The sequence below is a fragment of the Chenopodium album genome, chromosome 20, assembly GCF_948465745.1.
Source record: "Chenopodium album chromosome 20, dcCheAlbu1.1, whole genome shotgun sequence".
NCBI lineage: Eukaryota > Viridiplantae > Streptophyta > Magnoliopsida > Caryophyllales > Amaranthaceae > Chenopodium > Chenopodium album.
Window position 1 is genome coordinate 6,057,784 of NC_137853.1, and position 22,465 is coordinate 6,080,248.

A 22,465-nucleotide genomic window follows, 5' to 3' on the forward strand; every position below is an offset into this window, starting at 1 on the left:
CGTTCATCCGAGTATTCGACTTCCAACACCAATGTACTTATGTATATGCTACCAATACACCAACTAATACTTACGAGTATATATATACGAAGTATATTGTAAAATTTCATCATTACCTACATGCCCAAACTACACTTAATTAGTACTGAGTACTGTACAACTTTGTTAATTATATTTTCTAGTACTTATGAGTTTAAAGTGGTCTAAACTCATTTTAGTAAAAGGAAAGTAATCCAAAAGTAGAGAGATCGGAGAAGATAATGAAGCAGCAAAAGCTGAAATATAAAGGACCATAAAAACCCTGTTACTAAACCAACAATGGTGGCAGAAAAAGAAATCATTTAAAAATTGAATTAATATAGAAAGATAATCATCAAATTTCAGAAGATGAAAGGGATCGATCTAGTGAGAGTATAAAAACAGAATATTACTGCAGTTTTCCTAAATAAAGAAAAAAAAATACTAATGTTAAATTAATATAAATGGATAAAAAATGATAAAACAAGGGAAAGTAAGTGAAGATAACAGATGTGTAGAACTCAAGATAAAAAAAAAAAATAAAAAAAAATAAAATAAAATTGGCAGCAAGAGGCAGGAGGTCGTTTCATGGGACAACCCCATTTGTCCAGATTTCTCTCTTAACCCTAGGCCATCCTGTAGAATTTGTATAAACTTACAGCTTAACTTTCATTAATCAGGGTAACACATATATATACAATACTAATTCCTAGAATAATTCCTAGAATTATCTTAATTAGGTTACTAGAAATTAGGAAACAATATAAAAGATAATCACCAAATATTCCCCAAAAATATATCCTACCAAAATATCCTCAATACCCCCCCCCCCCCTCAAGTTGGAGCACTAGGATCATAAGTGCCCAACTTGGACAAAATATGATCAAACTGTGACTTCCCAAGAGCCTTCGTGAAAATGTCAGCCAATTGAGTAGTCGTAGGAACATACGAGCGTGAAATCAAGCCATAAACAATTGCATCTCGAACAAAATGACAGTCGACTTCAATATGTTTGGTCCTTTCATGAAAAACCGGATTCTTTGCAATGTGCAAAGCAGATTGACTATCACAAAATAACTTGATTGCCTTAGGATGATGCACACCCAAACTCAACAACAAACCCTTAAACCACTTGAGCTCGCAAGTGGTTGCATACATAGCCCTGTACTCGGCATCACAAGAAGACGTTGCCACAGTTGGTTGCTTTTTCGTCTTCCAAGAGATGGGCGAATGGCCTAAAAATACCAACCAACCTGTGACAGAACGACGAGTTAGAGGACAAGCCGCCCAATCTGAATCACACCAACCTTCCAAGGTGAGGTCACTAGTAGCACTCAACAAGATACCCTGGCCAGGAGTACCCTTCAAATAACGAACAACTCGAAGAGCCGCTTCCCAATGCTCAATACGCGGCTGTTGCATAAACTGAGACAAGATATGAACGGAGTATGCTAGATCCGGTCTAGTGACACCTAGGTAAATCAAACGACCAACCAATCTACGATACGCCTCCGGATCCGCAAGAAGCTCACCTGTGGCACGACCAAGCTTGTGGTTTTGCTCCATGGGAAAAGCACTCGGCTTTGCCCCTAACAAACCTGCTTCAGAAATAATATCCAACGTATATTTCCGTTGACATAAAAATAAACCTGAAGCACTACGAGCAACTTCTATGCCCAAAAAATATTTCAAAGGACCTAGATCCTTCATCTTGAAACAGTCACTGAGATAAGCCTTGAAACCAACAAGTGTAGCGGAATGATTACCAGAAATAATAAGATCATCAACATATACTAAGACATTAATCTGAACCTTGTGTTTAGTATACGTGAAAAGAGAATAATTAGAGTAAGATTGAATGAAGCCATACCCTTTCAAAGTCGTAGTTAGCTTTGCAAACCAACACCTCGGTGCTTGCTTTAACCCATACAAGGACTTATCCAAGCGACACACTGATGTAGGATCTTCACTTTCAAACCCAGGCGGTAATTTCATGTAAACCTCCTCTGCGAGATCACCATGCAAGAAAGCATTATGCACATCCATTTGATGAAGTTCCCAATTCTTTGATGCTGCAATTGCAAGAAAAGCCCAAACCATTGTCATCTTTGCAACTGGAGCGAACGTTTCAGTATAATCTATGCCTTCCTGCTGATGATTGCCAAAAACAACCAAACGAGATTTAAGTCGTTCAATATCACCATTAGACAAATATTTTGTCTTAAACACCCATTGACTCCCTAGAGCACGTTTACCAGGAGGAAGGTGCACCAAGGTCCATGTACCGTTATCTTCCAAGGCCCTTATTTCTTCTTGCATAGATTTCCTCCAACCTTCATGTTTCATGGCCTCTTTAAAAGATTTCGGATCATGACCACCAACAATAGCTGCTAGAAACTTACAATAATTCACAGAAAACTTGTCACAATTTATATAATGTGCTAAAGGATAGGGAGTACCTGAAGGAGCATTGGAGGACGGAGTGGAGGGAGACGGATTATTAGAAAAAACCGAGTGAGTTACATAATCACGGTGACGGACGTTGGGTATTTTTTCCCGATGACCATGCCCCAAGGGCTGCTGGTCTGCTGCCCCTACGCTGCCATTTTCATCATGGCGTTGGGGTGGCTGCACGCTAGCAGAGCTTCCAGCAGGCTCCTCCGCGGCTAGGCTGCGGTTTGTGGCCTCTAGCTGCGGTCTGAGCTGCGTCTTGCTGCCCAGCAGTATACTCCGCGGCCAGGCTGCGGTTTTTGGCCTCTGGTCGCGACCTGGTTGCGGAGTAGTCTGCCACTGACTGCTGTGCTACTGTCCCCTTGCCCACGGACCCCTCTTGCGTGTGGACAGTAGCCGTTTCCTCAACAAAACCATTATCATGCACTTCTCCACCATTATCCTCGTCATATTCCACAAAATCATCATGCACATCATAACCCGAATCAAAAACATGAGGCTCTATGTTAACATCTTCCGGAGTAACAAACGGAAACACATCTTCAATGAACTTAACATCCCGAGACACAAAAAATAACTTAGATTCAAGGTCATACAAACGCCACCCTTTCTTCCCAAAAGGATAGCCCACAAAAACACACTTCCGACTTCTACTTGCAAATTTATCCCTGTTAGTTTTCTGATTATGTGCAAAACATAAGCAACCAAAAGTACGAATGGCATCAAACATAGGAGGTTTACCAAATAGAATTTCAAACGGGGTTTTATTTTGTAGCAACGGAGTAGGAGTACGATTAATGAGGTGAGCTGCGGCAAGCACACACTTACCCCAAAAATAAATAGGTAATTTGGCCTGGAACCTCAAAGCTCTCCCAACTGACAAAAGATGTTTATGTTTTCTCTCAACCCTCCCGTTTTGTTGCGGTGTACCCACACAAGAGGTTTGGAAAATAATACCCGTAACATCAAAAAATTCACGCAAACAATTAAACTCCGTACCATTATCACTTTGCACAATTTTTATGGTTTGAGAAAATTGTCGTTCCACCATAGCAACAAACATCAAGAACATACAAAAAACCTTCGTTTTATCATTCATTAAATAAATCCAAACGGCTCTAGAATAATCATCAACTATAGTAAAAAAATAACGAGCACCGCATGACGAAACATGTCTATACGGACCCCACAAATCACAATGAATTTTTTCAAATATTCTAGATGCTTTATTGTCACTCAAAGAAAAACTATCTCTAGGATGCTTAGCACGCATACATACTTCACATCCTTTATCTAAACAAGCTTTATTACTAACTGTAGGAAGCAACTTAACTACTTTCTTGGAAGGATGACCCATACGGCGATGCCACAACCCCAACTCTGAATTTGCAGCAAGAGCACTCACATGATGCACCGAATCCGTTTTGCTAAAGTAAAACAATCCGTCCCTCCTAGTTCCCATTCCAATCAGCTCCTTCGTTTGGTCCTGTATAGCACAAATATAAGAATTAAATTGGACAGTACAATTAAGATCATCATTGAGTTGCGAAACAGAAATCAAGTTATAACTCAAATTAGGAACATAGAGTACTCCGGTGAGAGTAATCTTGTCCGATAAACAAACAGAGCCAATAAGAGATGCCGAAACTGTTTCTCCATTGGGCAAACCAACCGGACATTCAAAGCTCTTTGTATCAAAAAGCCAATGTTTTTCTCCGGTTACGTGATGCGTAGATCCCGTGTCAATAATCCAAGAGGTATCATCAAACTTACCACTTAAACGATTATCGGAAAGTGTAGCATTACCCATCAATCCCGCAATCGCCTTCCATTGTTCACTAGAAAATAAACGACCCGAAGCAAAAGAACTTCTATCCTCCGAATTTGAGCCACCACCCCCGAAGCAAAAGAACTTGTATCCTCCGGATTTAAGCCACCACCCGAGACCGCATTAGCCTTCACGGGACCTCCACGACCTCAACCAGCTGCGGGTGGCCCCCCCTGGCTGCCATCAGCACTCTCTGGCCAACCATATTTGTCATAGCAGCGGTTTTCTTCATGGCCTCGTTTTTTACAGTAAGCACAAGTTTTATCAGACCAGCACTTCACGGTTTCATGACCCACCTTTTTACACTTGTCACACACCGGCAGCTGCCGATCAGCGCCACCAGCACGCCCCCTCCCTGCAGCAGTCCGTACAGCGAACCCAAGGGCAGGAGGAGACTCCTCCTTGACACAAGAAATACCCCTGACTTTCTCATCCTGCGAAACCTGTTGATATGCTCTATTTAAAGTGGGCAGGGGATCTTGGGAGAGCAACGAGGATCGCAAAGGAGCATAATACTCAGAGTATAAACCAAGCAAAAATTGTTGAAGACGATCCCCGTCACGCCTCTCTGCGTGTTGCTTCCCAACATTACAAGTACACTTCCCACATTTACAAGAAATTAGGGGTTCTAGTCGATCAAGTTCATCCCACAAAAATGATAATTTACTGTAATAAACCGCAACCGTCATAGTTTTCGATTGTTCACATCTATTAATATCAGATTTAATTTGTTGAATTCTAGGGCCATTAACAAGACAAAAACGCTCATGTAAATCATCCCACAATTTCTTAGCATCATCATAATGTGAAAGCATAGATTTTACCTCGGGATCGATTGTGTTCATGAGCCAAGAAACTAACATACAATGAATTGTAACCCAATCATCCTTCGTACACGGCAGTTCAAAGGAGGTGATACTACCATCAAGAAAACCAAACTTCCGGCGAGAACACAAAGCAATTCGCACGGCATGAGACCAATCATGGAAATTATCCAATTTGAGACGCTGTGAAGTAATGAAATCCCCGGGCCGATCTTGCGGTCCAAGGTAAAAAGGGGAATTTGTTTCAATTTTCGTAGGTGGCGGTGGAGGAGGTGTATACCCCATCGTTGAATTTTACAGAGAAAAAAAAAATCAAGGCTCCGATACCATGTAGAATTTGTATAAACTTACGGCTTAACTTTCATTAATCAGGGTAACACATATATATACAATACTAATTCCTAGAATTACCTTAATTAGGTTACTAGAAATTAGGAAACAATATAAAAGATAATCACCAAATATTCCCCAAAAATATATCCTACCAAAACATCCTCAATACATCCCTTTTATTTTTAATATATATATATATATATATATATATATATATATATATATATATATATATATATATATATATATATATATATATATATATATTTGAACAAATTCTTTTAATATTTGAACAAATTCTTTTAATTTTAGTTAGTACTTTTGTTTTATTTTTTTAACTTTTGACAATTTTTATTCATAAATTTGATTAGGATTTGTTTGTTTTATTATATTTTCTTCGTATATTAATTTAGAAAAAATATTTTTAGATTAAAAAGTTCAAATAAAGTTTAGATAAAAAAGTGCAAATATAGCTACCTCGGTTTTTTATTATTTGCAACAAACAAACATTTTACTCCCTTCGTGTTTTTTTAAGTGTTACACTTACCAAATCCGGCCGTGTTTTAATAAGTGTTACACTTTCTTTTTACATTAAAATATTATATCTCTCTCATCTCATGATTCCCACCCAAACCCACTACTACTTTTTTTTATTATATTTCTCATCTCACATTCATTACTTTTCAATAAACTATTAACCCCGCTATTTTTCATTTACAATCTTTTAATACTCCAACTACCCACTTACCTCTTATTTTATTTAAGTCAATTAAATTGCCTAAAATTATGTGTCGGTCAAAATGTAACACTTAAAAAAACACGTAGGGAGTATACTATCTTACGGAGTATAAATTAAATAATCCTCATGTTGCAATAATAAAAATGGAGGTAAAATAATTGGGATTATGAAGTGCGAGACTGCGAGTACTAATTTCCCTCTCCTCTTTCCATTGTAGAAAATGACATCAACTTTTAAATACGGAGTAATATTTATTTACGAGTACCGGAAATTAAAGATATTAATCATTAAATTTTAATTTTCTCTACTGGTATTTGTGTACGTGAAAAATGACATCTACTGGAGTACTTGTATGAGTTATGTTACATCGTTAGTTGTCTTTTAGTTGAACAATTCTCTGCTCCAATTTTCCTGACCCATCTTTTCGGCTGTCATCCTCACCCCGTCCATCAAGTATGGCTGATTATCGAGTATTTTCTTCAGGGTCCCTTGTTTTATGATCCATGTCTTTGATATCAGACGAGTAGCTTCTCCCATTAATAACATTGATATATCGAATTGCGGATTATAATTATATAACAAGAGGTGATAATAGTTCAATTATTTGGATTATATACTTCCTTCGTTTTTTTAGTTGTTATATTTTTTATTTTTACAGTTTTCAAGACAAATTTTTAAGAAGGGAGAGATAGAGAGAAAAATAAAAGTGACCTATGTGGGCAGGAGAGAAAAAAATGTGTAAAATGGAAAGTGTTATGTTTTAGGGCTTTTTCACATTTATTGAACTGAACTGAACTAATTGGAGCTGAATTGAACTGAACTGAATTGATTGGAGTTGAACTGAACTGAATAGAGCAAAAATGAATATTTTATGAGAGAAGGAAATTACCAAGAGAGAGAGTTCACTTCACAAGTCCAACAAGGTTCCATCCCAAAACCATATGACATTAGGAGGAGTAGCCTCTTAGCCTTATAAAGTGTTTGAGGCTCTCTTCTTCAAACAATGTGGGACACTTAGGGCCTGTTCTAATACATTTATTTTCAGTTTAGCTTTAATCGGTTTAGTTCAGTTCAGTTCAGCTCTAATAAGTTCAGTTCAGTTCAGCTCTAATAAATTCAGTTTAGTTCAGTTCAGCTGAGTTCAGTCAATGAGAATTGACCCTTACATGTGGTGATACTTGGAAGGTTTATTCTCAACAGGTTCACTTTTGTAAATTGACGAGTATTCGTAGTAGTAAACTTATTATTCAATTTGATCAAGAGATAATCAATCTAAGAGTTCAAGAGCCTTAGAAGGCTTAGATCTTTTGGAGTATTAAGCTGTGTTATTTTCAGGCGAAAACCTTTAGGGTTCGTCTGATTTTTACCTTAACTTATAAGACCTTATTAAATTTTATTTTAGTTGTAATTTGAACTTGAACAATTCTTAACTGAACTTATTTTTCCTGAACTTATTAAACCTGAAATAAGTGAAAATAAGGTGAACAAAGTAGACCATTCAAGAAAAAGGAGTTGATAGGTAGACTTTAAAATTGTTGGTGGCAAGCATATATGCCGATACTACCCTTTTTTGGACAAAAGGAGAATGTAATCACCTTGCTATTTTAACAATGGAAGAAGGGTAGTGACGGGAGGAATCATCAAAGCAACTCTGATCCAATAAACACGTTAGTTCATTCCTAAATTCACAGTACTACATATTGACATTTCGAGGGCTATTCAACTTAAGTTTCAAACCAAAGAATAGTGTATATATCTCTTAATTAGAGCCAAAATCAAATTTCAAAAAATTAGTTACGTAATTGACACAAATTTTTACATGTAGTCAGCGTGGCAACTTCAAATACATAAGGAACTAATATTTGAATAACAAGGTTACATCGTTGATGATCTGAAAAGAGTTTACGTATTCTAATAAATCGACATAAGACCTTGTTTAGTTCAACTAATTTTCACTTATTCTTTCTGTTTTTTAATTATATGCATCAGTTCGACCGGTATAATTGTCGAGATCTAACTTTGACCACTAATATCTTTAATTGCGTATTTGTAAAAATTATAACAAAATTATATATTAAAACTAGACATTATGAGTAATTTAATGATATATTATATAATAACATCTATTTATTTTATAGATATGAAAAAACTAAGTCAACTATGGTATGTGAATAGTACAAAAATCAAAGTGATACATTTTAAAAAAACGGAGGGAGTATTTCAGAAAAAATAAGTTCAGTTAGATTAGATCAGATCAGAAAAAAATAAGTTTAGATCAGATCATCGTTTTATGTGTAGTTTTTTATCGCTAAATATCTCTAATTTTGTATTATTTTCTCTCACATACTTTCACTTTCATGATCCCCACATTATTTTTACCATAATAAATTATTCATCCGGTCCACTCGCATTATTATATTATATCTAATTCATTCTACTAAAACTCCGTGCAAACACAGGTGACGTAAATAATAAAAAAAAAAAACTGAGGGAGTATTAAGGGCCTGTTCACATTTACTTAATTTCAGTTCAGTTCAGTTCAGTTCAGTTCAGCTCCATTCAGTTCATTTCGGTTTAGTTCAGATTCAATCAGTTCAGTTCAGCTACTAATTTCCCTCTCTCATTAAATATTCATTTCAGCTCAGTTCAGTTCAGCTCAGCTCCAATCAGTTCAGTTCAACTCCAATCAGTTCAGTTCGATCAGTTCAGCTCAGTTCAGTAAATATGAACAGATCCTAAGTTACTACTCGTAACAATCAAATACTGTAGTACGGAGTATATCTTTACTACGGAGTAATATTTATACGGAATACTAGTATTATATAATATGATTAATATCTTGTAGTAATATTTTTCTAAAATTTTATGCAATGGATATTGTTGTGGTCGTATTATTCGAGTATGAAATAGAAAATTCAAGAATTAAGCACAAATAAAAGGGGTACAATTTGATGTGACGAATTGAAAAGAAATGGCAATGGAGATGGGAAGATTATGGGGACTGCTATGTTGTAAGGATGGCACCTTTTAGCAGGCACCTTTATTTCTTTCCGCTGATAAGACTATGATTCAATGATCCCGTTGTCTATAAATTTGATGTGATATTTCTCACAACTACAACTCTACAAGGCCACCATTTTCTAATTTTCTTATTCACTGTAACTCAATTACGTAGTAATAAATCATCTTCGGATTAAAGCTTTTTTTGTTCTTGTTACTCAACTACAAATTAATTACAATCGTACAACATTCTAATTTTGATAAAAGGTTGTGTTTGGTAAGTAGCTTATTTGAGCAAAATTAGCTTATTTGACCAACATCAGCTTACTGACTATCAAATAAGCTAATTCAAAATGTTTGGTGGAAAACTTATGTAGAGATCAAACTAATTTCATCAAAATTAGCTTATTCAATTCTTATAGTAAAATGACACTTATGCCCCCATTTAATTTATAATCCTATATGACCTACCTATCCCTACAGTTAACTTAGTGGTCATATCACATAATTAATTAGCTTTAAGTAATCAATTATTTACCAAACACTTCTTTTTGGAAAGAACTATTTACCAAACACTTTTTAAATAAGCTAATAAAATAAGTTAGTCAAATCATTTAATACAATCAACTAGTCAAAATCAGCTAACACAATCAGGCTTTGCTTTTAGCTTTTCACTAAATACGGCCAAAGTATTGTGATCAAAATTACATTATGGAAAAAATAAAAAAAAAAAAAATTATGTTTGGGTTACCATAGTATACTCTATTCGATTTCTATCTATCTCTAAAATCCTGATCATTTTTTTCTGTAGAAACTTATGGATGACCTTAAAATAAGGTCTCATTTCCAATATACATAGGTGATAGGTGACCCTCTTAACAGCGCATGATCTCCTCTTTTTTTTTTTTTGCATCAATTTTTCACTCAACTATCCTACAAAGTACTTTGTATTATTGTATACATTACAAAAAAAAAAAAAAAAAAAAAATGTAAATGTGTAATATACAAGTATAAATTTTCTTTGGTGTTTAGAAAGCCACAAAAATGGGGGGTGAGAATCGATCCCATGATCTCATGCTTCTTTTTCATTGTATATAAATTATCTACTACTCCATAGTAATTAAGTTAATTTTCATAGAGATCGAACTAATATAAAATATATTTTCTTCTTAAAAATTCTCAAGGATATTATCCCATCCTATTGGCTCTTTAACACATTCTCCCACCCTTTAATGTCCCTTACTTTACGATTAAATTTATAAGTATATCCTTATTATTAAACTGACATTAGGATAAAAAATGCATCGAGAATAAATATCAGGTGTTTTTACAACTTTATAATAGTGGATTAAAATGGCTAGGCATATGCTTATTGTCGTTTTTACTTATTTTATCACTCTTAAAGTACACATTGGACCAATATGTCAAGTCATGAATATTTACCAATCACTAATCTTCATTATTATTAGCTTAATTGCAGTGGCTAATCTACTTATTTCTATCATTAGCATTTTGCTTTGTGAGGCAATTGCTTATTACCAGCCGTTTATCCTGGTAGAAAAGTATTTAGGGCATCATGATTTGGAGATTCTTTTCATTGATTCATGCATCAAACCTAATTATGCATTGCTTAACCTTCTTTTTTCCTGTTCTTCCTCAACAATATTTGTAGTATAAAAAGTTAAATATTGCATACGTAGTAGTTGTTTTAGCACATTGTCACGTGCTGACTAGCGTGTTATATGTATGAGTTGTTTAGAATGAAATTAATAAATCAGGAATAAATAACAAATTCGTGATAAAAAAAAAATCAACGGAAGATTTGTTATGTTGATAAAATACTGGAAATTATATTAAAAATTGAAATGATGTGTGTGAAGAAAGTAACACGTGTTTATTAGGGTTAGTTACTAAAAGACTAAAATGATATAACTGTGGTTTGATCTTAAAAGACATACTCGTGCATATTTTTATTTACTAATCAATATGAATTATTTGTCCATGTAAAATAAAACTAAATTTAAAAGGCAACTATGTATATCATCCATTTCATTTAAAAAAGCTACTCGTACATGTCTACATTTTCCTATATCGACATAAGTTGCCAAATAATTTTGGCACACCCTTAATTGATTTTGGCACACCCCTATGTGAGAGCACATTTTTCTATGCTCTTCTCACATAGGGGTGTGCCAAAAATCAATTAAGGGTGTCCCTAAATCAATTTCCACATAAGCTGTTTGCTAGTTGCGAAGAAACTAAAAAGGAGAGACATTATTATCTCTGAAAATGTACCTATATTATCTTCCATACAAGGCCATAAATCCATAATAGGCAACAACACCAATTATTGCTAAGATGACTGCATGCATGAAATTGGAAAACTAATTAGCCACTATAAGAAGTGATTGGATTTCTTACTGCAAATTGTACAAATTTATGAAATGACCAGGGCAAAACAAATTCTGATTTCTGCCCAAGCAGCTGGCCTTCATTTTACAAACCATTGCCACATTAGATTTGGTTTTTTGTGCTTGGAAGTTGGACAAGGAGCATATACTTTCACCGTTTTTTTAATTGTCGTATTAACACGTAATTTAAATTACCTTAAACATCATTAAGAGGAAAGTATTGGATTATTACTCATTAATATGTTCATTACTTTACCTTATCTAACCTGTTTCTTATAATACGTATGTAAATAATTACCTTAAACATCATTAAGAGGAAAGTATTGGATTATTACTCATTAATATGTTCATTACTTTACCTTATCTAACTTGTTTCTTATAATACGTATGTATTAATGAAACATTTACGATTAATTAGTTAAAATAATAATTAAAGACTAAAGTATATACGAAGTATATATAGCTAGAGAAAATGTATAATCAATAAATTAAGCAGCTAGATTAACAGCAATAAAGTACACACCATAACTAGTGTAGAATGGTTAAAGTATTACGGAGTATAGTACTTTGATTACTTGCAAGTAGATGAAGAAAAAAAAAAAAATCAAAGTGCACTTTGTTAAAGCCCTTAAACACGTGTTTAAAGGTTATAATATCGATCAAATCAAGTGTTGCTAGAACTGCAAGTTTTCAAATGGAAGCTACTATTATAAAGTAATTAAGAAAGTAGTATATTAGATTAGACAAAAAATTATTTCATAATTTTGTTTTGTTTTGTAAAAAGGTACAGTGAAATTTTATAGTATAAAGGCTATGAAGCTATTAGGGCTTGTCAAATATAGGCTGTACTATAAACCAAAAAAACCAAACACTAACATTAGAGAAAGCCCTAGATCAAGAATAGGTTAAACTGGAATCTATAGGTTTTGAGCTTCAATATAACATTAGCATTACCTATAGATTAGATTAGATCCTAGGGAACCAAAAGCATTTTTTCTGTGTTTTACTTGAAACTAATATTGAAACTATACTCTTCTTTTGTACATACACGATGATTTTTTAAGATTTTTTTTCCCCATTTCATATTATACGGAAGAGGGTTTTTTTTTTTTATCAGAAACTACCTAATATAATCTAAAATTTGTGAGAAACTACCTAATAAAAAAAATGTTGTAAGAAACTACCTTATAAAAGATAAAATGTTGTAAGGTACTACCATTGGCCGAATTTCCACCGTTGATCTAATATTAAGGCGTTGACCTACCTCAAAGCACCCCCGAAACCACTACAAAGGTGGTAAGGTTATTTTTGGGGTGGTTAGAAGATATTCCGAGTTGGTGAGAGTAGTTTAATTTCGTGATTCGGGATGTTGATTTTTGGGGTTAGAGGTAGTGGTTTTAGGATTGGAGGGTGGTTTATTATTAAGGTTTGATCTGGTGTGATTTAAGTTTTACTAATTGGGTGCTTCAGACTAAAGAACCACAAACTTTAATTTATGACTATATGAGTCACACGTACCCTGTTACACATAATATACATACAACATACCCTTAAATTGTTTGAATATGACATAATAAAAAATTTAGAAAATCTTCGGCCCTATAGTTACCTTTAGTCCTATAACTATACTCTTAAACCATTAAAAATAAGATATTTGATGATTGAGATATCATATGATTGAATGCTACATATATACTGCCATTTTACAACCTTCGTTTCTTATTAATTGCATGCAATAAAGACTTTTGCACTACTTATATACATTGTCACAAATTTTTGTATGCAGTTGGCCATATGGTGCGGTAAGGGTTACTTATAGAGTTTTACTAATTTTGTCAGGGGTTACTTATAAGTGTTACTTGTATTCTGGGGTTACTTGTATGGGTGTTACTGGTTTTGGTCAAGGGTTACTAGTTTTGTATGGGGTTACTTGTAGGGGTTACTCAAAATACAACTAACACAAACAAGTAACTTATACAAGTAACCTCAGAATAAAAGTAACACTTTACAAGTAACCCCAGAATACAAATAACACCCTACAAGTAACCCCTGTCGCACCATGTGGCCTGTCGCATTGAAAAACAACTTACATCAATAATATCTTCTGGCCTCCAAATCTCCAATCAACCGACTTACTTAGTGTGCAAGCAGTAACCATAAAGAACTTCTAGAAACAAAGGTGGTACTCTGTATTATGGTAATTACCCTTTATATCATGCATACAAAGGTGAAGCATAAATGCTACAGTAAAAAGATTGCTTCTCTAATAATTAAATTTTTTTTAAAAAAAGTTAGATTTGATTGAATAATACTCACCTGATAAAGTTAAATGCTTTCTGGTAAAAGCTTCTAAGTGATTAAGAATATAGATCAAACTAGTACTTGTATGTATTACTGTGCAAAAGAATTAACTTGTTTGAACCCCGGCCCAACCTCCTTTTGTTAAAAACCCTAAAATCTTTGGGTGCTCCAAGTTCTTGTTTAATGCAATAGATTATTGATAGTTATAATATACGAAGTATGCATCAAGCCATCTATCAAAGAATCTAAAAAATGGAGAGCTGGGGTCTAATTATGAAGAATAAGCTTTATTCTTGTATTTTTTAAGAAAAGTTTAATTTGTGATTATTCTTGAATTGATACCGTAAATATGTCTGATTCGATCTAGAGATAATTATTATAATAATCATTTTGATAACATGTTTAATCTCATTATATATATATATATATATATATATATATATATATATATATATATATATATATATATATATATATATATATATATATATCAATTTAATTGTTAGAAACTATTCATGACTTAATTTGCACTCGTACAATATATAAACTTTTGTGTCTTATTTTATGCATGTGGACGTGATCAAGTGAAGGTACAATATTATATGGATACACAATAATGTGACGGAATTTTTAGTAAGCACACAAAAATGACAAATAGTAATACGATTAAAAAGGGTTAATGATACAAGTAACTTATACTTGTACATACATTTATACAAAACATATTAGTAGCACCAAATCATGCGTAATTATTTTTTCATAAACCTACAAATTCATAATTAGAATCATACTCAGAAAATGTTTTGTACTTCGTATTACCAACTAATTTATTCAATTTGTTTAATAAGAAAACATAAGTAATTGTTGATGAATATGAATTCACCATTATACCCTTGAAAAGAGTTCATGGGGTCTGATTCCACCTCTATATTGGCCTATATAAATGAAGCTTCTCTCCTTCCTATGAATAACCCATAACAGTTGCACCATTTCTTATACTTATAACTCCAAATATTCTTGAACCTCTCAACTCCATTCTTATTAAACCAACATATTCTAATTATCACTTCTCCAAAAAAAGAAAAGAGATTTTTTCATATATTCTTACATATGTTTAACAATTATTAGAGCTCATCTTTATTTAAATTAGTTTTGGCTTTGCTAGTTTATATGTTTGATTATTTAGTTTTGCTTACTTATTGTTATGATTCATGTGAATAAATGGTTGTTAATATAAAGTGTTTATATATTAATTTGTGACTTAATATGTAGTGAAGCTAAAAGCTATTGAATGAAGTGAAGAGAGCTTTCTTCAGTCCACTCACAAGAAGGGTTGGGATTTAGCCTGCTGTCGACTCATTCATCTCACCTACTTTGCGTGTGCATATACATGAAAGGAACTAGGTCTAGATCGTGGTTGCAACTACGGGATAAATTAAAGATGCCGCGCAGAGTAAATGAATGAATGAAGCGAGAGTCAAGTTGGATCTCAAACTTCCTGTATCTTGGACTGAAGGGAGCTCCCTTTAACCTTTCTATTTTAATTTCTAATTAATTACTTCATCCTTATTTATTAATTTATATGCTGATTTTAATCTAATTTCTGCCATGCCAATGTGTGCCCTACTAGGGTTTTAATGAATTCCACATGTCGCGTTATTCAGATAATTACCTAATTAGTCCCATTTAATATGTTAATTAAAGCTTTTCATAAAGTTTTATACTAATTATATTGTTTTCACTTTGGTTTGAATTTTATGATAATTTTGATTAAATCTTGCATCAACACATCATGTCAATGAGTCAAATCATTTTGGAAAGAAGAAAGCGGTATATAGTGGAAAAAAGGTGAACAAAACAAAAATAATTGCTGCTAGATTGTGTTTTGTAATTGATTACTTGTATTATTTGTGGACATTTTTCATGGACTAGATTGAGTTATGCATATTTTTTTGCTTTTATTGCAAATTTCTATTGCATAAAAACTTTGACTCTTACAAAATAAAATATGCTAATTTGTAATATATGTGTTGTATTATACAAGTAGTTCAACATTCATGCTTCTTAATGTTTTATTTTTATTTTTATTTTTTATTTTTTTTACAAGTATATTGATAATAAGGAGTAGTAACTAACCTTCTTGTTAGGGTTTTATTTACTTCGTACGATATATTGGAAAATGATTATTGACCTTATTTTATGCAGGAGAAGTATACAAAGCTTGGATATGAACTGAGTGATTTGATGCGCTCCAGATCTGTTCTCCATTACATTTTGCTGTGTATTTAATTTTATGTTATCAATTAGGATAAATTTTAAATCAGGTGAATAATCTGTAATTTTTATGTTATCAATTTTTTCTTGATGAAAATAATTTGTAGTTTGTAGTTTATGGCGTGTAAATTAAATAGCTCAGTAGTATTGTTAATGATGTGACTATATATGTATCGATATAAAAACCAATTAAATTGCCATTACTTGGTATTCATAAATTACATTGTACGCCTCCCTCTTATACAATGTACTATTGTAACCTAATGAAGATTTTTCAATGACTACAAATTGCGGCAATTGTATAAGATATGCACCATTGATTTAAAAAAATTTGTTACCATTAGTTAAATAAAATATACTGTGAACAAAGTTAAGGATAATGCAATTAACTTTGCTTCAGTGACAACTTTCATTCTTGCCTTAAGTATTTCCATGTAAATATGTGATCTATGGCTAATTGGCCTGGTGGTTATCAGTAAATGGAGTTACTAGGTTTGATGAATTTGTAACATAGCCGGTCATAAATAATAACTTGTATCACTAGAAATATATATTATCATTACACAAATAAATATCACCTCTTATAACTATAGGTTTTTTTTTTTTTTTTTTTTTTTTTTTTTTTTTTTTTTGTTTTTTTTTGTTGTTGTTCTATGCGGTTCACCTTTTGGGCTAATCCAGATTCGGGGATCAATTGTGAGTGGTTAGGTTTCAGTCCCCTCCCAATTGTTATTGCGGGGGATTGTGAGTGGTTAGGTTTCAGTCCCCTCCCAATTGTTATTGCGGGGGATCGAACACGGGTCCTCCCTAGCCCTTACCAAGTGTACGTAGTCTCAATCACCACCACACTAACGACCAATTGGTACTATAGTGATTAGTGACAACTCCTGTATACATTTTAATCCATGTTAATTCCAAATCTCCTGTATACATTTTAATCCATGTTAATTCCAAATGAAAAGTAATCTTATAGCTTTATTAATAGATCAAACTAATCGGTACGTACATAAGTGCAAAGCAAAGTAGCATATATTGATGTATTGCAAAATTGTCATGGGACTTTTCATGCAAAACTATATTATAACATGATAGATCACCATCGTTTAGGTTTGATTAAGTTAGTTCATCATAAAATTTAGGTTTGATTAAGTTAGTTCATCATAAAATTTAGGTTTGATTAAGTTAATTCAAGTCTTAACTTGAATATAAAATTTATGTATATGTGCCGTGATGCATAACTCTGTTCATTAATAGAAACAAGTTTATTTTAAACTCGGAATAATTAAGTAAAATCGATTGTACTATAAACGGAAAGCGAAGCAGAAACTCAAAGACCCAAAAGAAGGACAATTTGAGGACAAAGATCTCGCACACCTGCATAACTCACAGTTAAGTACAAGTCAGATACAGTCATACCCTCATGGACTCTAATTTAAATCTATTAATTTAAACGTGGTCCTCTACTTCATTTTATATTTTTATGTTATTCCAGACAATTAGTTCAGCTAATTACTCTTCTTAATTAATTCTTAGCTAATGTGATCCGCTAGCTTCATACTTTTCAATTTCCAAAAACTAATAACTTTCTAATTATTTTCAGCTTTAGTTTTTATTATGACTATGTGAAAGAGGGATCTTCTAATAAAAACCCTACTTATAAATGTAATGTAGATATAAAACTAGTGGCTAGATTTTCGTTATGAGAATAAAATTATTTAAATCATGTTTTCAATAAAAATACTACCGTTTCATATATACGTTGCAAATAATATGAAACGGATGTTGTATGTACATACAAAGATGGCTTATACAAACACCAACATCCAAATACCAACGTCAAGCAATCCATCACACATGTTCAAATATGCTAATAATTGTCATATTTACGACAAGGATAATAGAAAGATAAAAACATAAAAATCACACATCCAAGCAATAGATTAATTGCCTCTTTTGTTTCTGGACCATTATAACAAGTTGTAACACGAAGCTAATTCCACATAATCTTTGGGATGAATTTTAGTTGATAATCTTGTCTTTTATGTTAGCCGTTGAATCAATAACACTTTTATGATTGAAAGAAGGAAATTTTAACATCTATAAAGTTATCCTCTTAAACTTTTGTGGTTGACTTTTTTTTTTAAAAAAAAATAATATGTATGATTTTTTGTAATAAGCTAGGGCAACTTTGAATGAAAAAAAATTGTAAGATACTCAAAGACAAGATAAGTGAAATGAGTAATACATTATGGTTAATTTGGTCCAATAATAAGGAAGAGGCAAAAGCATTGGAAAACCAAGAATTGTGGGCAAAAACAAAAATGGTCAAAACAGTGTAAAATGGGAAAATTTGTAAATGGGGAAGAAATTAAAAAAAAAATGGCACAGAATACAGTAGACACCGAAAGCATAGTGCTTCCCTCCCAATCGCCCAATGATTGACAGGTGCCAAAATGCTTGCCATTTCTTCTAATCTTTCCAAAGCGAATCTTTAATCACTTTGTTTAATTATTTACTTAATAATTAATTAGCGTCGGTTTATGTTTTTGCCTTTGCCACCACATTTTCTTGTTCATCTTTTGTTTCTTTCTACTTGTACTTGTATATTCTCTAATGTTTTTTATTGTCTATACTTTCATCAACCTTAATCTAATGCATATATGCTTCATTCTCAACCCTATTAGTCAAGTCTTAGTCATTGTGCCGTGAATCCGTGATGGTATTCAGACTGACGTACTGTTAATATAAGGGATCATATCTCATCTATATTGACTACATATCCTTATGGAAACTATCAAGTTTCTTGTACTATTATTCTTTTCTTCTCGACTAATTTAAAATGCAAAAGTCACATGAATTAATCAACACTTAAACTATACACAATAGAATTCACTATGAAGGGTTAGGAGCTGAGGAAAGGTTCTAATATGTCGTGTAAGTTCCTAAATTACATGTCTATAATAACGTTTACTTGCCTATACAAATAAAATAAAATAAAACAAAACAAGCAATAACCTAATGTTTAGATTAAGATTATACGATGTTCCACTACCATTAGATTATATTATACTCATACTCACCCCAAGTAAGGCTCATGTATGTAATGATCCACCTAACCTTTTACCCAACAACCTCCTCTAAATATTGCAAGGTAATTTGAGCACATGTACTAAGAATTGTAAAAGTGACAATGATTTGGTTGGTTAAGTGGACTTTGATTCTAATAGAGACCTTGATGATCCGATGTCTACATCTGTTATATATTTTTTTTCCTAGGTGGGTTGACAATTAATTAGTGTTGGACGTCCACGTTACAACCAGTCACAACTTCGCTTAGGTATAGTATGTTCAGCACGGCCGCACCATTAGTTGGCACGGCCGTGTGTGCTGCATAACATGGGAACTGCACGGCCGTGCCACTACAAAGTCATGCATGCATTCAGATAATTAATACAGTACAGTGAACTTTACTACTCCCTCCGTCTCAAAAAGAACGACCCATTTGGTCAAAACTTTGTCCTAAAAAGAATGACCCATTTGCATTAAAACACCCACCAATTTGCAACAATATTTGTGCAAAATTAGCTTTCCCATATAAAAATTTGATTTTCCATGTTATTTTATTACTTTCTCTCTCTATTTTTTTACAAACCCCATGTAAATTTATCTTTCCAATATATTTTTACTTCTTTTTACTTAACTTCCTTAATACCCGCGTAATCAACCCAAATGGGTCGTTCTTTTTGGGACGGAGGGAGTAATAATTCCTACCTGATATTAAAAATACATATCCCTAATTTCCATCAATAAAAAGGTTGTTAAGAATTTATGGGTTGGTTACCTTAAGTTCAGTGTATCAAGACAGAAGCACAAGAAGAAAACAAACAAGTTTGATAAAGTTTGGCAAATTAGCCAGGATTTAGGAACTATGTTTAAACCTTTTTCGGAGCATCCTATATTGTTTTTAAAACTCTTTTTATAACAGTTTATGATTTCTTTGTCTACAGGAAAACAAATTATTAGATACTTAGCAAGGAAAAAGAGAGACATATATATATATATATATATATATATATATATATATATATATATATATATATATATATATATATATATATATATATATATATATATATATATATATATATATCACTTTAAGAAAAAAATTATATAATTATAAATAAATAAATAAAATCTTATAATTGACAAGATCTAATACAAGTATAATACAGTAGTTTGGAAAGACAGCAAAACTGGCAATAGTGTGTGTCGTTCATAATTACTACTGTACGTAGTTAGCACAGTGTAGTTACAAAAGAACAAATAATATAATGCTGTAAAATTAAATGAAATAATTAGCTTTAAGAAAAATATACAATACAGCAGAATTTCTATCTTTTTATTAAAAAAAAAAAAAAAAAAATTGATGCAGAAGAGATCAGCTGTACACTGCCTGTACATCAGTGGGGTTGTTTCAAGTTTCAAGTAATTTCCAAGGTAGCATCATTTTTATATTGGGTACAATTTCCGTATTTTCTTTCATTGTTTGGACCTTGTATCATTAAGGTTAATTTTGCTTATTACCTTAGAGATCGGTTTTATTGCGCTCTTTGTTCTTGCAATCATCCAAAACGATAGTTTAAGGTCATATTCTGCTCACTTTATTCCTACTAATAATATATTTAGTTTGATAAGTATTGATAAAAGTTCAGAAAGCTAAGGCTAACTAAACTAAGTTTAGTTTACAACTAATGTAATTTATACTCTAGGTAATTAATTTCAAATATATAAAAATTTCAAATAAACCTATTTTATGATTTATTTACTCTCTCCGTTTTTTAATAAATACAATACTGCGTAATAATGTCTACAGTATTATTGTTGCGATGGTTGGGATCAGAGTATTTTTAAAAAAAATCTGCAGTGGAGTGGAGTTCACTGCAGTGATGCATTTCCTACTGATAGAAAGGAAAGGCCATATATTTAGTGGGGCAGTGAAATCTTCCTGATGGTAGTACTGACTACGAATTGTCATTCGTTATGTACTAAAATTAACCTAAACAACTGTTGCTTAAGATTCCACCGTATAATGTGTTAGTCTACAGTTTTACAAACAATGTGCTCATGTACAATTGTGCTTGTTGTCGTGTTAAAGTGTACAATTTCAAGCAATCGTTTCGTGGGTGTATGTATGGTTGTACCTCAATATATGTTACACCCCTAACAGAAGTCTCATATATATATTGGCAATTGCCTAAAATCCATCCGTGTTTGAATTTTAACAAGGTACATGTTGAGCCGACAAGATGAACAAGCACTATTCAGACATAAAATACTCGGGTCAACGTTGATTTTGAATCATTCATGGATCATTTAATTAGTCATTGTCATATACTCCCTCTATTTTTTAATATGCATCAGTTTGACCAACACATTTGTCGAGACACTACTTTAACCATTAATATCTGTAATTGTGTATTAGTAAAAATTATAATAAAATTATATTATGGAACTAGACATTATGACCAATCTAATGATATATTATATAATAATATTTATTTATTTTTTAGAGGTGAAAAAATTACGTCAACCATGGTATGTGAATAGTACAATTGTCAAAGTGATGCATAAAAAAAAAAAAAAAAAAAAAAAAAAAAAAAAAACAGAGAGAGTATACGACAATGGAGCATATACATATATTTAAGTGATTTAACCTAAATTTATAGGTATAGAGAGGTAATTTTGCATGGATTCTTGATTTTTGAACTTTGTCTATCGAACGAATTTATGATTATAAATATGCAATAGTCAAAGTGTTATACCGTTAGTTGTATAATCATCTTTAAGTGTAATATAGGAAGAGTAACATATATAACTAAAACATGCACTTCCATTTTACAAGTTCAATTGTGCTTTACCTTGGTTTCAGTTGGTTAAATGTCGAAGATGTTGAACTTTTAGTAATTCATGCAAAGGGTAGAAATTTACAAGGAAGCATCAAACTTTCGAGTTAAGGGAGATATTATGTAGCTGGAACTTGGAAGCGCAACTACTAAACTGAGTAAACTCCAACTTGCTACTCAGCTAAATGCAAAGTAAAAACCGCGGCCAGGCACAACAACACAAGGTCCGCCAGGGAATACCCTTGCGCCGGATGGCATTACTGCCCGGCCACTGTATCCTTAACCTCCAACTCACCTCAAATGTTATCTGATATCAACATGAGAAAATTAGTTTTATGACATATTTAATCACTTATCAGTGAACAAATGCTAAAATTGCTATT

At 32.6% G+C, this 22,465-nt stretch overlaps 1 protein-coding gene across 1 annotated transcript; it reads right to left on the bottom strand.

Annotated features, from left to right (window-relative positions):
• Nucleotides 1-4,446: 4,446 nt before the first annotated feature.
• On the bottom strand, nucleotides 4,447-5,406 carry LOC145596683 (uncharacterized). Its single transcript, XM_081652902.1, has one exon. The coding sequence runs from the start codon at nucleotides 5,404-5,406 to the stop codon at nucleotides 4,447-4,449; it is 960 nt and encodes a 319-aa protein (XP_081509028.1).
• Nucleotides 5,407-22,465: the final 17,059 nt, after the last annotated feature.